This window comes from Microtus oregoni, unplaced genomic scaffold, assembly GCF_018167655.1.
Source record: "Microtus oregoni isolate MIOR12 unplaced genomic scaffold, Mior012 000036F_ref0000092, whole genome shotgun sequence".
Classification (NCBI taxonomy): Eukaryota; Metazoa; Chordata; class Mammalia; order Rodentia; family Cricetidae; genus Microtus; species Microtus oregoni.
Genome location: NW_024543095.1, coordinates 19922351 through 19939565, shown reverse-complemented (window position 1 = coordinate 19939565; position 17215 = coordinate 19922351). Strand labels below are relative to the sequence as shown.

At 39.6% G+C, this 17215-nt stretch overlaps 1 protein-coding gene across 1 annotated transcript; it reads right to left on the bottom strand.

The window, feature by feature from the left end:
• Positions 1 to 1177: 1177 nt before the first annotated feature.
• Positions 1178 to 15400, bottom strand: Sub1 (SUB1 regulator of transcription). The gene is made up of 5 exons (XM_041631235.1): positions 15313 to 15400; positions 13161 to 13233; positions 10192 to 10314; positions 6304 to 6412; positions 1178 to 4181 (listed from the first exon to the last, which is right to left on the bottom strand). The coding sequence occupies exons 2-5, from the start codon at positions 13230 to 13232 to the stop codon at positions 4102 to 4104; spliced, it is 384 nt and encodes a 127-aa protein (XP_041487169.1). The 5' UTR covers position 13233; positions 15313 to 15400; the 3' UTR covers positions 1178 to 4101.
• Between the last annotated feature and the right edge of the window lie 1815 nt (positions 15401 to 17215).

The window sequence follows — 17215 nt, the reverse complement described above, 5'->3', positions numbered from 1 at the left end:
CAGTGATTTTCTAGCTCTAGGACCCTTCTCAACCTCAAAAGTCTATACTGCTTGCCAATAAAACTTTGCTCTTGATTCAGACTTTTTGTGCCTCATCACTCTTTAACAGTCAGAGGAAAATAACCTGAACCCCAGCAACAAACTCTAAGAAGCCTGTGAGTAAAAGGTAGGGATAGGCAGGGTCAGGTCACTATTAATCCAAGACTAAGAGTGTAAGAGCAATTCTAGAGAATATGAACTGAGGAACTTACAGAAGGCAGGAGGGGTGGGATAAAGACCTATGAGGCAAGATATTCATCTAAATGGACATCAACAGACTGTTAAGTGGTGCATAATCAAATGCAATGTATGCCATGTTTGTAAAATCCCATTTATTCTATTAACTTCTTTGACCCATACCACAGAAATTTCAATTAGTACTTATTTTTCCTTCTGACTGGACATCCATGTTTTACTAAACCCTGAGGTTGAAAATGGCATAAAAGTCCTAAGTTGTTCTCCATGAGTCCATCCCTAAGTTCTTAAAACAGAAATTCAAATGAGCTCTCTACACAACTACGCAAATACAACTTGACCAGGATGAGAATTTATCAGTGAAAACACAAGTACACTGTAGTGGTCTGAATGAGAATGGTCCGACAGGCTCATATTTGAACAATTCATCATCAGGCAGTGGCACTACTTGAGAAGGATTGGGTGTGGCCTTGCTGGAGGCAGTGTGTCAATAGGGGATGTGTAACTCTCAGCTATTTTACCAGCACCATGTCTACCTGTGTGCCACCATGCTCCCTTCCATGTAGAGGATAACTAAATCTCTGACACTATAACCAAGTCTCATTTAAATGCTTTCTTATATAAAAGTTGCCTTGGTCATTATGTTTCTTCACAGCAATAGAACAATGACTAAGACATAAACCAAGGCATCAAACTGCAAAGCATTTGCAGGAGGAAAAGAACTTGATGCTCTGTATACCTGGGCATTTGCTTTTTTTCCACTTGGATCAAGTGGATGAAAAAATAAGCCTACACCAAGTCCCAGAGGCCTACAGATTTAACTGTAAAGCTAATACAGATTATAGAACACTCACAACGGAAGGTTATCTGCTACTAAAACCCATTCTACAGATAAAATTACCCATTCATCTTCAGGTGTGTGAAAATGGGATAACACAAAGGGTATATTTTTTGTTTTTATTTCAACATTTAAAATATTCACAGGTGAAGTATTCGGTTCATTGACACCTCCATGGAAGATGTACCAAACAAAGAATAAATACAGGCATTCCACAATTATAGAATTACATACTTCTACTATATGCATGTTTTACACTACAGTTTATCTGGAAAAACACCTTTTTTAAAAAAAAAAATTTATTTAGTGTTTCTCTACATTAAATTTCCATAAAAAGTGAACCACAAAGAATTCCAGAAGAGATACTAAATATCACTCAACAGTTCTTAAGATTTTCAAGCTTTTATGGCAAGCACTGTGCTAACATTCCTATCAAGAACACTTATACATGTTCAGTCCCCTTTCCTTCCCTATAGCCAGGCCAGGATGCATTTTTCTCCACAATTCCCTAAGTTGCTGTCTCTAAGATATTATGCAGAAGAGATTAGTTATCACAGGATCTTGGCTCAGTAATGAGGTAGTATTTCCCAAGATTTTAACATTTGTGAAGCAAACAAAGGAAAATAGTTTTTCTTTTTCAGTGATTTCTTTAAATGAAATGCCAAGGGCACTGGAAATTGGCTGAAGGCTGTTTTTACTCTAAAAGACAAAAAGGAAAGATAACCCATTTGGAAGCCTTGCTACCGAGCATAGTAAAGGGCAAAACCTGAGGATAGGTACGAATTATTTCAGTATTACAAAATAAGTAAGATATTTATGCCTCAAAATATCAAGCCTTCTTCCTGGGAGAACTCTATGATGGTCAGTATTAATTGCCAATTTAACAGACTCTAGAATCACACGGAAGATGGGCCCCTGGTATGTCTGGAGCACTATGTTGACTCCTTGGCAGTGGAAAATAGAAAGAGCTGCCTGCCCACTGTGGATGGCATCAGTTCATGGGCTAAGCCAAAGACTAGAATGAGAAGGAGAGGAACTGAGCATGCATTTGTGCTCTCCGCTTCCTGCCACTGTGACTGTGAGTCAGAATCCTCCTCCTCCTGTGTGCTGCTCTTGGCAGGGCACTTTGTCACAGTGACAGAAAGAAAACTGAGGAGAGACAGGAATCTGAATGCAAAATAGATGGACTGTACCCTTTCTCTTCAGTATGAGTTTTAACTCTCTTAACCTAATTCTCCTTTTCTACACACATAAGGAAAAAATTTAATAACTCTGGTATACTACCTACTCTGTAACATTAGTAAGTGAATTATGCCAGAGAAAGTTTTCCATGTGGAGATTCTATTATGCTAAGCAGCAGCAATGCCTAGATAACAGGACAGCAGCACCTCTACAAAGTGCATGGCTGAAATGCACACATACTCTGAATTCATGGCCTAGGAAAGAAATTTATCTATTATTCCCTCTTCATCTACACTAAAACTCAAGTTTATTTTCTAATTACCCTTTCTCTAAATGGCAAAATACTTTACAAAACTAATTATGTTAATGAAATGCAACGCTATACTCCAAATAAGAAGAGTAACCTTCAGGAACGAGGAAGGTACATACAATATTTCTTCAACACTTTGGTACCTATCAAGGTTAAATAAGTGAGATTTCTTTATCAATTTGTAATAACTAACATACTAAAGTTACCTAAAGAATATCTGTGGGAGAGCAGGTTAATTATGCGAGACCCAGCAGGTGGATTTTTAAATTAAATCCTTGACAATTCTATAAAATTTTTAGACAATGGGAACCGAACCTGGTAATAAGATAATGCATTTCTGATATGGCAGCCCTTATTGGCAGTTAGTATTTACAAGTCTTTAAACCATTCTTGTTACTGATTATTATACCTACCACTGTCATATTGCTGTCACCAAAATATCATGTGCCTACCATTTAATTTCAAGAGAATTCCTTTCTCATCACAGGCCAGGTTCTTCGGTGTGGTGAGTTTCTTTGTAGGCAGTCTTTCCCTAAGGAACACTGCCCTATTCACTGGGGCACTAGCCCTGAAATCTATGGCTGCCTATCATTGTGGTTAAATGAAAACCAATCAACAGTGTCTATCAAATTTAGTTAGCATGAAGTGTAGAAGTCTCTTGTCCAAGTCTTAAAAACTGTACACATAACTTACCATGACAGTAAAGCTCAGTGACACGTGTACATATAATCCATACTCATTATTAGAATATAATAGTAGGCCAATAAAGTTTCACGAGTTTTACTAAAGTCTAATCTAATTTAATAGCTGACTTTACAGACACCATCCCAATGTGAATAGTGTACTAAGTGAAAGCTCATCAGACATCAAAGTCACTATGTTCTGTAGTCTAAGCAATACCTACACAGAGATATGAGTAATGACATACACTTGCTTGACGTTCTCACACAAGTCATGTTACCAAACAACTATCTGCTAATATTAACACAGTAGACTTGGAATAACAACAGTTTGGCTTTCCAAACCAGCATAATATACCCAAATACGGAGTGATGTAAAAATTGAACATGAAATAATACATTATTAGGGAAACTGAAGAAAAAGTAAAGTTTTGTTGTGGAGAACAAACTTCAACAAATTTGGCTGAAAAAAAAGATACTGAGTATGCATTTTACAAAGCAATCCTCCTAGCTCAATGCAATATAAATCCTTCTGAATATGCCTATGAAGGTTGTTCTTTTGGCCTTAAACAATAACTAGTCTTTTGATCAAAAAAGGCTACAACAGTAAGATTGTAACGATCTGGCTTTATTTTACACTAGGTAGGGGAGCACAAAGCAATCCTCTTTAATAAAGTTGACATTTAGCTTCACTCAGAACATTTTAATAATGCACATTAAAAAAAAGTATTCACTTTACAAATTGTTCTGCAATCCAAATATACAACAGCTTGGAAAACAACATTTAGAAAGCAAAAGCCAATGTAAAAAGACAGATTGAAACAACTACAACAGTACAGTTTGATATGGCTCAGATTTTACAGCTTTCTTACTGCATCATCTATGTCAGAAATCTGTTCCTTCAGCTGGCTCCATTGTTCCATGTTTAAAGAAATACCTAAACAAAGTTTAAGAAATATAAGGTGAAAATCAAGCTGCCTTGGGGATTTTGATATTTCCAAATCCTTTATCAAAAGTGACATTTTACTTACGTAGACTTTTTAATGTTGAGGACAGAATCCAGACTTCACACATGCCATATCCCTCCTCTAGTTCTAAGCTACTTCATCAGCCTCAAAACTGCCATTTTGAATGGCACAATACTAGACTATTTTATATTGAAATATTAAAATCTTTTGTTAACCCCAGATTCAAGTTTGTATCCAGTGCATCTGCATAATGCACTCTGATGAATAAGAATTAATGATAATTTGAAGATATTTCACAAATATGTGCGGGCTAAGAGTTAGGACCCAGATTCGGCATAAGAGACTGCCATTATTTCATCCTGTGACTGTCAACAATTGTTCCATATTTCCACCATAACTCAAGGTGTTAGGTACCGCACTGAGTTCTTCCATGAGCATCCACTTCACTCTGGGAAGCTCCCTAGAGAGTGACTCATAAGAAGCATGGTAGAATGCAGAATACAGATATAGGTCTGAGTACACTCTGGATTCCTACCTTCACTAGCTGCATGTTCTAGGCTCACTTTCCCAATCAGTAATTGAGACTTACATATCCAAGAGTAATTATAATATATTAAAATGGGTAATATGAAACCTTAGTATATTCATATATAATATACAATATTATATTATACATAAGCAAGCAACGTATTTTTTAGAAAACTGCTGAGGGACCATGAAATTGCAAGGAGAACACAGTAAAGAACAGCATGTAGTAAAGACTTTGAGACTGAGTTCCTTCAGTAAATGTTTGAAAAAATGAAATCTGGCATTAGCCACCCAGAAAAATCCTGAATGAAAACTATAGACAGGAATTAAACAGCAAATATAAAGAGGAAGCGTGAAGTAAATGCTATTTGCCACCTTTGACCACATGCAGAATCGTCACTTATTTCATGGGTACACACATGTGCACACGTGTGGCCCCCCCGTCCAACAGTTTACAGCAGCACAGGTAGTATCCACTGTCTCCTTTCTACCTCTTGGACCCTGGGTAACCCTGGGGATCATCAGGCTTGGCACAAGAGACTTTCTTTACCTGCTAAGATACCACACCTTACTGGCCCAAGATCAACTAGAGCACTTAACTACACAAATTTAGGTTGTGTAGTGGTTAATCTTTTTTAGAAGTTTATTAGAATACTAATATACAAAAAGTCTCACTATGACATTTCCGTACATGTAAATCATGTATTTTGATTGTGTTCACCGCCCACTCCTCTCTAGCACCCCCTTTCCTACTCCTCTTGATTACCTTCCTCTTCCCAACTAGTTTTCTTCTACTTCTGTGTGCATGCCTTTGCCAACAGGTCTCACTAGTGTTGCTCCCTAGCGCAGGAGTGACAAGTTAACTTGGACTATCAACCTGACAGAACCATCATGAGCACAAGGCTAGGTGTGTCGTGGAGGGTGCTTGCAGACAGGCAGGTTAACTGAAGGAGGAGAACCCACCCTAAATGTGGGTGACACCATCCCACCTAAGGCCCCAGGCTTGATAAAAGCAAGAGACCAAGCAGCAGGCCCTCATCTCTCCACTTCCTGACTGGGCCCCATGTGACAGCTGCCATGTGCCTTCAAACTGAGCCAAAATAAACCCTTTCTCCCTCGTGTTGCTTTTGTCCCATATTTTATCACAAGAAAAGTAACTTAATACAAGTTGGCTCAACCGAAGTTTTCTAGCTGCTTGGTGACAGAATAAAATGTTTCTACATGCTAAGAGGCTTGCGACTGGGCAAATCACCTACAGTAAATGGACAGAGACCTACTTGAAGAATTCTGTCCTCAAGAAGAGCCTGTTGGAGCTAAATCCAAAGGGAAACACTAAACCCAGGATTTTTCTGTTTCTCATTTAAAATTTCCCAAGTAATAACTAATATGCCTCAGAAATGATGTAAAATCAAAAAGAAAGTAAGTTAACAATCAATTTAAAGTGAAATTAGGATTCATTACATTTCATTTTAAAAGGATCAACTGAGTAATGCCCATTATTGACCTGTCTTTACCCTGCATGCAGTCAACACTAACATCAAACTGAAGAAATAAAAACCTTACCTTTTCTCCCTGGTTTCATTTCACCTTCTGAGTCCATCCAATATTCTCTAATATCAATTAGAATTTTTCCTTTAAAGTCCCGAACACTGACGTATCTCATCTTCCCAATCTAGCAAAGGGGAAAAAGAAACTCATAAAGAGAGCAATTCACAACTTGCTGCAGGTTAATGGCACTTATAATCCTGAGAGTAAGTACTCAACTGTAACCAAGGGAAAAATCACTGCTTAGAAAGACGTAAGGAAACAAAGCAAATCTCCAATTTCCACATGGGGGAATAACATGCACATTTGTCCACAAATGACATCCTGACAATGACTTTCAGGCATCTTTCTCATTCTTTGCCTTGCCTAGAAGCTCACTGTTAAGGTAAGTTGGCTGGCCACAGAGTACTCAGGATCTGCCTGTCTCTGCACCCCAGTGCTGGGAATATAGGCATCTACAACCAAATCCAAATACCTGATGTGGCTGCTGAGTACTCAAACTCAGATCCTCATGCTTGCACAAGTACTTCCACCTACTGAGCTCTCTCCCTTCAGCCTCACTTTTAAATTTATGGAAATTACTAATAAAATAGCACAACTGCTAAAGTAAATAGAACAGATGCCCTGTGACAAAAACAGACATGACATGTTCCAAAAAGGCCACTTTGGGGTATATAACTCTCAAGAACTACTTAACAGACTGGGTATATTCTGAGAAATGCAGTCTCCTGTGCGAACATCAATAAGTACTTAGTGAGACAGCTTACATACTATGGTACCAATCCTATAGGACCCTTATTGTAAATGTGCTCTATCACTAACTGAAACTTGAAGAGGTAGATAATCATACATCCAAAAGACTGGAAGTAGGGTCTCCCAAAAGATATTTGTACATCCATATCCTTAACTGCACTAGTAACATTTAAGTAGAAGCAACCCAAAAGTTCATCCTAAAAGAATGTAAAAATAGCCAAAGAATACGATTAAAAATATATTAAAAAATCAATGCATAATAAAATCACTTTGAATTCCCAATACTAAACTGAATAAAAAGGAAAAGACTAAAAACACAGAAGATATGCAGCAACTGTGATCTTATACTGCCAATGATAGAGTAAAATAATACAACTTACTTGGAAGATAGTTTGGTTTTGTATAAGGTCAAATCATATATATACATATATATATACACACACATATACATATATATGTGTATATATATATTTAGCAAATATTGTTTTTACCCACAATAAAGAATACATAAAGACTTGTACTAAGAATATTCACAAAACCTTTATTCCTAGTAGCCCAAGACTCAAAAACTGTTCACCCAAAGTAAATGGAAAAACAAATAACAAAATAATCCTAAGAAAGGGCATTTTAGTACACAACACAGTATTAAGAAGCAATCTTTATAATAAAATAATTACTTATCTGTAGGGATATATGTACTTTCTTGATAAAAACAAAAAATACAGAAAATATAAAGCCATTTAACAAAATAAAAACCAACAAAACACAGTGGGCTTACTGTCTCCTATTTCAAAAACCCCATCCTTTATCTATCTTCCTAATGCAATAATCAAGCCACTATTACTAATAAAAATGCAGGTCTTCTCTAGTACTAAGCAATCTTCTGAAAACCAATGTGAAAATAAGAACCATGGCTCCTCCTAGATACACTTTCAAAAGATCACCTGTTGAATGTCCCTAGACCTTAGGATTCACAACATGAGGATTTAAAAACCAACATGATTTTTCCTTAGTGAGAAAATCATTCCCCAAAAATAAACGCCACCCCACCCCCCAAAAAATCTACAAAATAACAGTCTTTAAACTGTGGGTACTAGTTTCTTTATAAAATTAGGAAGTAGAATAGGAAAGATAAAAATCTAGAGATAAGCCAACTGTGGTATCACACACACTTGTGATCCCAACCAACCTTGAAAGTTTGAGAGGCAGAATAACAAATTCAAAGCCTCACTCAGCTACAAGAGCAAGTTCCCAGCCACCATATAAATATGAGGTCCTGTGTGAAAGTCCAAACCAAGTTAAAAGGACAGAATGAACAGGACACAGTAGCTATGTCTATAATCTCAGCACCTGAAGGAGGCAGGATTGCAAACTCAGCCTATTCTATACAGTGAGTTCCAGACCATGTTTGATGTTAAAATAGTCTTAAATGTGCTACCATCTCTAACACCCCCTCCAGCCCAAAGGAAAACAAAAAAAAAAAATCCATTTTAATAAAAATCCAATTTAATAGTAAAACTCACACAGCCCTGTAAGATCTGCCTTTTATTCCCTTCACCAATAGCTGGTACTCAGCTAGACTTTCCAGGCTTCCATTACAAAGGAATACACAACCCAAGCCTGTCCCACTTCAAGATAGTAACTCAATTTCCTCTCTGAAGGCGCTTCCTTAGTCCATACACTTTGCATAGCTGACTTAACGTCCACATCTTAAGATTTAGATGACACTTCTTTTTAATGAGATTTTCACACTCACTCTCTCAAACAATCTGACCACTGCTTCTCAGGATTTATTGTAATGTTCACTATGCATGTGTGTGTAATTATGGTCCCCTTAAACTCCATGAAGTTACAGACCACATTCCATGCTGCTTACCAGAACCTGGAAAAGCCTGAATGAAATACAGAACACAGTAAGCATACAATTTATTACCCACTCAAAGCAGTAATAGTCTCTTTTTAATTCCTCATGACATACCTGCACCTATGTTTTCGATCAAATTAACATACTTTGCCTCTAATTACACAGAAGACAGGAAATTTAAACCTGTAACTCAGTAATTCTACATTTTGTCTTTTTCTTGCTTCCACTACTGCTAGTTTTCTTTCATCATTTGATCTCATCTTGCATTCTCATTCTTCTCTCATCAACCATCTGAAAACTACTCAGACACTGTCACCCACCTCCTCTCTTTGGTTTACACTTTCTTTGGTGGTGGCTATTTTGTCAAGCATGTGCAGACTCCAACAAGAGTAACTCCCAGTTAGGCCTTCCAGGTGCTCCAGAAGACCTCAAGTGAACACATTCACTGTCAGTTCTACCTCTTCACTCATGGGTCTGTTCTCTGGAAATTACCTTAGCAATCTCACAGCATCTCACAAAGTCTCATCTCACAAATAATTCTTAAACAGTGAAGCAAATGCTGAGTTGCTAAAAACACCTAGTAAACTCAAGATGTCACACAAGGTCTTTCTGTGGTTTCAAATCTCTCTTCATTCAACTCACTTTCCTTTTCTTTTTCCAGCTGACACTCCTACTCAAGGCCTAAACATGCTACTCAAGCACTTTACATGTAAGTTGTTCCCCAGGCTTCTGTTTCTTATGAAGCATAAGTTAGGCCATTTCTCTCAAATACTATCAAACTTATACTTTTGAGCCAAATACTCAGAGCTACTCAAATCTGCTTCCCAAATGTGCACTTCTAAATCTTCTTTTGGATTTCTATAATATTTAGGTTTGTACTGTTTAAATATAGCAAAACTAAAGACTTCTAGACTTTACCAATAGCCCAGAACTGAACAATTTGCCTTCATTTCCTACTTGCTTGTTAATAATCATTAGTTTGGGACTGGAGAGATGGCTCAGTGGTTAAGAGCACTGGCTACTTCTTCCAGAAGTTTGGAGTTCAACTCCCAGCAACCACATGGTGGCTCACGACCATCTATGGTGGGATCTGATGCCCTCTTCTGGCAAAAAGTCAACAGAGCACTCAAATACATAAAATAAATAAATAAAACTTTTTAAAAATAAAAATAATCATCATTAGTCAAGAGGATTACAACACAGAGACTACAATGTGCTTCAGATCAAGACATTTCTAGTGTTCTTCAGCTCACGCACAGCTGTTTCCTCTAAATACAATCCCACTTTACCTGAAACATGTTATCATCTCTGCTGCTGCTACTCTGCTTGGAAGATGCCAACGCTCTAGAAGTCTCACCAGGCTTTTGCTTCTTCACAGGCTTTTCTGAAACCACTTGCTTTTTCCTCTTTAACTTGAAAGAAAAGGTAAGAACACACACATGTCGAGTTCAAAAGACTTCATTACTTTTAAAGAGTTAAAAAACCAAAAAATTTCTTGATTCATTAAAAGAAACACATACATGAAAAAAATACATGACTCTAGTCTGCAATTACAACTAATAATTGTGTCTCTAAACTCTTCTCAGAATCTCCAAAGATACTTCAGATATTAGAACAGTGATTTTGTGGACCAGAATCTATACAATACTTCTTGGAAAGTAGCCTACAATTTTTGAATACCACAAATCTACCAAAAGCTTTTCTTTACTTTAAAGAAAAAAAAAAAAAAAGTATGGTGGTACACCCTGTAACCCTTAGGTTCAGACAGCAAAACTGAAGATTAAGGACAGTCTAGGCTATAGACAGTGACTGTCTCAAAAAAAAAAAAAAATAGCACATCTATGACTAAGATATGAATATTTATTAACTTCTTGTCAATTCCAAAAGGAATCTGAACTGTTCTCAAGAATGTATGCTTCGCTTCCAGTCTGGTCTACACAGCAAGCTCCAGGCTCCCAGACCTATACAATGAAGCCATGTTGGAGGGCTGGGAGAGGGACTGTTGCAACACACGCTTAGGAAAGGGAAGTTATTTTATGTTAGGCACTGAAGCTCAACAACTCAGAAACTTCAACACAAAGAATACTGAAGATAGGCAGTAATATGTTAAGACTAGCACTCAATCTTATATTTTAGAAGCAGCACTAGCATAAAAGCATTAAAAGAAAAAGAGAAAAAAAATCATGTAAGTTCCCAGCCCAAACAGTAGAGGGCAGACACGTTTCTTCTTAGTGGACAAGTACAAACTACTATTTCAACGTTACTAAACTTACTGTGTTAAATTTGATAAAGCTAGGTTAAGAACACACTTAAGTAAGCTATGAAATAAAAAGCATGGATGCATTTAATATAAATGCTTACAGAATTAACAGTACAATGCAAAACAAACTACAAAACTCAGCTCAGTAAGCAGAAGGCAATTCTGTGGACCGGTGCATGCCCAGCAAATAACGTCACTATAAATTACTTACATAAACATACTTAATGTTACACTGATACAAATTTTAAAACAATTTATTCAAGAATAGCTCTATGTATGAAGATTGAACCCTTCCTCATTTTAATCTTATAAATAGTATCACTTTCATAGGCTCCAACTTCCCCAAATTTCCCTATAAAGAACTTCCTTCTGTTAGGTACTACAAAGTAGGCAGAAAAACAAAATAGATAGATAGATAGATAGATAGATACATACATAGATACATACATAGATACATACATAGATACATACATAGATAAAATTAAAAAGTTAAAAATTTAAGAAACAGGAAAATAAAGAAAGGAAATGAAAGAAGCAGGGAAAAGGGCAGCTATTTAAAAAAAAAAAAAATTCACAGAACAGTGTCCCCAGTATCCCAGGTGACCTTGAACTTCTGATTCTCCTGCTTCCATCTCCACAGTGCTGGGGGATCAAACCTAGGGCTTCCTGAGTGGTAGACCAGCAATCTACCAAAACTGAACTACATCACCGTCCCTGCTTGCTGCTTTTAAACATTTGCAAACTATAAGTCTACTAATTATTTACTAATTACTTTTTCTACAAAACAAGTAAACAAATAAGGACTAATGCGATTTGTTCGATTTCCAGGATATGAACGTTTACCCAGATATAAATTTCTATCAAGATACAGATGTGTGGAAGGAAGTCTTGACCACAAGATGGGCTGCTCCGTTACACTTCACTGATGTGATCAATTAAGTGGAATGAAACTGACAAAACTGCTGTCACCTAATGCAGAAAAAGCTTATTCTGACAAAATGGATAATTTTGTGTTTGCTGTGCTGGATGACTTTACTAAAAGCAATTATCTTTCAAACTTAAAATGTACTAAAACTCAGTAATAAGGGGGGAGCAATGACTGAGAAAGCCATCAAAAAATGTTTTCATTCAAAACTTTGGTCATGCAGCCCAATAGTGATGACTTACTATCTATACATTAGGCAGATTTTTGGAAATTTTATTTATTACTATTATTTTGTGTGTACAAAACTTGTGATGCTTGTATGTGGTATATGAGGTCAGAGGGCAAACTTGGCATAGCTGATTCTATTGGTATAGTTGTAGATGAACAGGTTCCAAACTCAGGTTGTCAGGTTTGGTGGCAAAGGCCTTTCTTTACCCACTGAGCCACCTCAACAGCCTAGACTAAGCAGATTTTTGAATGGTAAAGTAGTGTTTTCAACCTTATTAAAATTCTAGTGCTCTAGAGTCTAAAAAAACATTCCTGTGACTTTAGGTTACTAAAGGTGCTCAATAGAAGATTTGTCTGAGCTGGGCCTATACTCACAGCTACTCATGAGATTAAGGCATACAGACATGAGTCCAAGGTCAGTTCAGAGAACTTATTGAGACCCTGTCTTAAATAAAAAATAAAGAGTGGGGTAGGAACATAGCTGAGTTGTGAGCACTTGCCTTGGATGCACTAGGACCGCAAGAACAGCACAAAGACAACTCTAATGCCTGGTTAAGGCCTACAAATGAGTTTAGAAGCTCATACTCCACTCGAGCAGCCCATTTGCCATCTACCTTTACAAAAATACCCTAGCAGATTCTCTCTTACATTCTGAACCCAGCATTGGTAGCACAATCCAGAACTCAGGGAAATCTGAGGTGGTTGGAGGTAGTCAAGAATATGTAGCAAAACATATCTAAAAAGACTAACTAGTTTTTCACTTCCAAACTGGATGCCAGCATTATAGAGGAATTAATGTACTACAAATTTGGTACAATAAAACTACTTGGTACAGTAAAATTTACCTTTTTTTCAACCTCACTGTCAGAATCACTGCCTGAAGAGCTTGAAGAAACAAGTTCCTTTGATTTAGGCATTCTGAAAGAAAAATACATTACATGAATAATTTACACGTGCTCTATTACCTTCATCTTAGCTCTCTTCCAGTCAAAAAAAAAAAAAAAGTTCCATGGCTCATTCTGCCATTTTGTGGTACTGGAGTCATCACACACTGGACCCATATCTAAACTGCAAATAACAAGCACAGCCAAATACTCTGAACTCAGGACAAAGAAATAAAAGCCATGTGCACATTCCTTCACCTCTTTCTCCAAGTCTTTTCAAGAACAGATTTTAGAGGGGTTATAAAGTTTATGGGTAGACTGCAAGAAAGCAGCTGACAACAATTACTTTAAAATCAAAAGAAATGTAAGTAAGCAATTCCACTCATGCTAGGGTAAGAACTAATGTAGAATTAGATAGAAGACCAGCTCCAACGTAAGAAAAACAGCATGTCTATCAAAGTGTGATACCTAATTAATTTCGCCATTATTAATCATCTCTTACCTGATTTATAGACACTAACTTTCACCTTGACGCCTGCACCATCAGAGTTCATAATGTTACACACAGTTCACAGCATTTTGCACTGCTTATTCTACTTTAGTAAATAAGTAAAATTTGAGGGTTCTATGTGCAGAGCAAAACCAGAGAGGCACACAGACCAGCGCTTTCTGTTTACTTAACGCCCAAGCATAAAACAAAGGGCAGACTGTCTTAAGTCTAACCCAATTTTCAAGGAATCCTAAGGCATGTCCTAATTCCTTTTCAAGATTCTTTACCAGGTGGCAAAAAGCTAATTACCAAAGTATGTATGGATTGAAGGGCCTAATAACACAACACTCTTTGAAAAGAAAGACTTCAGATTTCCCCTCCCACGTCAAAAAATTGTAACCCAGCTCTCTAAACTGGCAATCAATGTAAAAACCTGTAACCCAGCTCTCTAAACCAAACTGGCATTCAATGTTCCAAAACAGAAGATCAAGGCCAAAGTGTGCTATCCAAATCCTGACCATTAAATCCAAAACGCTCAAATCAAGTCAGCACGACCATACTAAACACAACTGGCCCATTAAGAGGAAACACTGGAGGCAGCAGCAAGACGCATAACCAGTTTCGTTCGCTTTTCCTCTGGCTGCTCCATTTCACAACCTAGTCGCCAAAATCAAGTTAGTTTAGTTTCCCAAGGTGGTTGTCCACGCAACTACCCAAAAACCTGTTTTGAAAAGATTATTAACGTGAACATAAACATTTTTTTCATGTAAACTGCCAGCCTTATTTATTTGCCATTACGAAAAGCTGTCTAGGGAACTAAAACTGTTTCAAAGAACCACGTCATTATTTAACCTAAATCTACCCAGTAAGAAAACAGTGTAATGGGAACGAAAGCTCGCTCTTCCCTTAAACTTTGACTTTTAACTTTCATGAAGCTTTACTGGGTAGGTTTCTTTGGGGGTCGGGGGGCTTCGTGATCCGAGCAAATGATAACTAAAGGGGAGACTGTAGCGTTTACACGAATCATTCGGTGACTTGGGGGGAGGGGGTGACAACATCGCAGGGGGCCGGGCACGCGAGAGTGGGATGGCGCGGGGCGCGTGGGGGTCGCGACCCGGAAGCTCCTCTAGGCCCCGCGGCGAGGGCTGGGGCTCAAACCAGCCTGAAGAAGGGGGCGTGGGGCGCCGAGAGCGTGCGGGCGAGGAGGGCCTTGCGCCAGCGCCATCTTATCCTCGCCGCCCCGGAGGCCGGCCTTGTGCGCTGAGGCGCGCCCCCCGCCCCTCACCCCGGCGCCCGGGGCCACCGTCCGCGAGGCCTTCCCGAGCCGGTGGTCCGCGCGCCTCCGCCCGGTGTCCCGCCACATTGTCCTAGGTGCGTGCGGCCACCGCTCGCCCGCGCCCGCCCGCGCCCACCGGCGCCCACCGCCTCGGTTCGGCTCCCGGCGCCGCCGCCACACGAGGCCCGGGGCGCGGGGGCACGGGGAAGAGCGGAGGCCCTTTAACGCTGCCGTTTCTCGCAGCCAGGGCGGGCAAGGGGAGCGAAGGCTCCGCGGCAGCCCGGCGGGAAAAAAGATCGGCCCGATAGCGGCCTCGAGGAAAGGGCCTGGGGGTCCCGCGCACTCACGCTCCGCTCCTGCCGTCCAACAGCCTCTAGCTCGCTCCCTCGCTCGCTCCGGACTGACAGAGAGCCGGAAGTGACGGCAACCTAGAGGCTCTGGCTCCGCCCAATGGCACAGAGGACACGTGACGGGGCGGGGCCTCTCCGGCAGCCGGCCCTTTCCAGGGCCTTAAAGGGACAGCCGCCGATCTTGAAATGGATGCGCCTACAAAGGGAGATGGCGCCACAGTGAGATGCCATAGAGATTGGGCCTGACCTGAAAGATAGTGAGGTACAAATGAAACATGAATGAGGAAGCTTCGTGATTGCTAAATAAACGCTGTACTGAAATGAAGGAGCTATATTGATTAAGATCAACGTGTTGATCCATTTGCCCACAAAGAATCTTTCTGTTCCACCTTTAATCCATGACTCAGGCAGCTAAAATCCAGAGGAAGCCAGAGAGGCTCAGGATTTAATCCTAAAAGGTCCCAGAAATCTTGCAGATCTCACGTGCCACGCAACTTTATTCCTAAAATGAAGTTCTGGGGGTATACAAAGTCGTTGTGGTTTGAATATCAAATACCCTCTGTGGGCTCACGTGCTGGGGACCTTGGTTGTCAGCTGATGGCTTTTTCAGAAGGTTAGATTCTTGGGGCTTTGCCCTGATCAGTGAATTAATGCTCTGATATAGTCATAATTTGACGACCTTATTGTGAGGCGGCAAAAAATAAGTAAAGCCTGGTTGGGGAAGCCAGGGTGTATCCTGGGGGAGGGGAGGCTCCATCTTACTCTGGCCCTGTCCTGTATTCCCTTTCTCTCCCAGAAGCTTTCTCCCACACAGGTTCCCCGGACTTGATGCCCTGCCTCACCACCAGCCTAGAATAACAGGAGCTAAGTACTGGAGACCGAATCTGGGAGCCATACTGAATCTTCACCCCTTTCCATTGTCTGCACACGGATACAGAGTAACAGACGAAATCCATTCCACAAGCAGGTTGTTAAAGATGTGTATTTGATGGTTTCCTGCCATCGAATTCATTGTAGCCGGCAATGAATATGGAGCTGTTTATCACAAAGGTTTACCGTGAAGCATTTTACGGATACTGATTATCCTAATACTCCAAAGTTGTAACATTGTCTCCTGTTACACAGCTACAAAGTTAATACATGATTCAAGCCCTGTATTGACTCACACTACCTACTAAGGGTGAGGAAGTGCCCAGCCCTCCCCTGCTGAGTGCAGTGCCCAGATAGAGCAACAATGTCAGATAAACGGAACAAGGGAGAGTTCCTTGTCTACGAAGCTCTAAACATAGGCAAACATACACACAGGTTGCCCTGGAGAAGATCGCTGTGGGCAGTGAGGAGGGATCTGCCTGGTACTGAAATACCTTCATCCGAACTGGAATTCACAGATACAAAGTTTCACTTAAAATTTGTGCCTGTATTTACATTGTTTTTTGTTTGTTTGTTTGGTTGGTTGGTTGGTTGGTTGGTTGATTTTGGTTTTTCGAGACAGGGTTTCTCTGTGGTTTGGGAACCTGTCCTGGAACTAGCTCTTGTAGACCAGGCTGGTCTCGAACTCACAGAGATCCGCCTGCCTCTGCCTCCCAAGTGCTGGGATTAAAGGCGTGCGCCACCACTGCCCAGCCTGTATTTACATTGTATAGGCATACTTCGATAAACATTAAAATAAAAAATAAACAAAAATGTAAAACAATGAACTGTGCCCTCCCACAAAGACAATTGCAGCAACTGTAGAGACTGAGATGGCTCACTCAAGGCCAGCCCGATCTGGGTGAAATTGCCTTTCAAGTCAACTTTACAGCAGCTGACAACTAAAGACCAAAGGGGAAAGGAGATGATAAAGGTCATCATTTTGGATTCTGTAAATCAAACTCTTCACAATTTTAAGATTTAGAATGTG

Bases quoted from the DNA above. Each gene is read 5' to 3' on its own strand.
- Sub1 (XM_041631235.1), bottom strand. From the start codon at position 13,232: ATGCCTAAATCAAAGGAACTTGTTTCTTCAAGCTCTTCAGGCAGTGAT. The intron at 10,315-13,160 runs GTAAATTTTACT...TTTTCTTTCAAG, and splicing joins ACAGTGAGGTTGAAAAAAAG to TTAAAGAGGAAAAAGCAAGT. The intron at 4,182-6,303 runs GTAAGGTTTTTA...AACTTTGTTTAG, and splicing joins AATGAAACCAGGGAGAAAAG to GTATTTCTTTAAACATGGAA.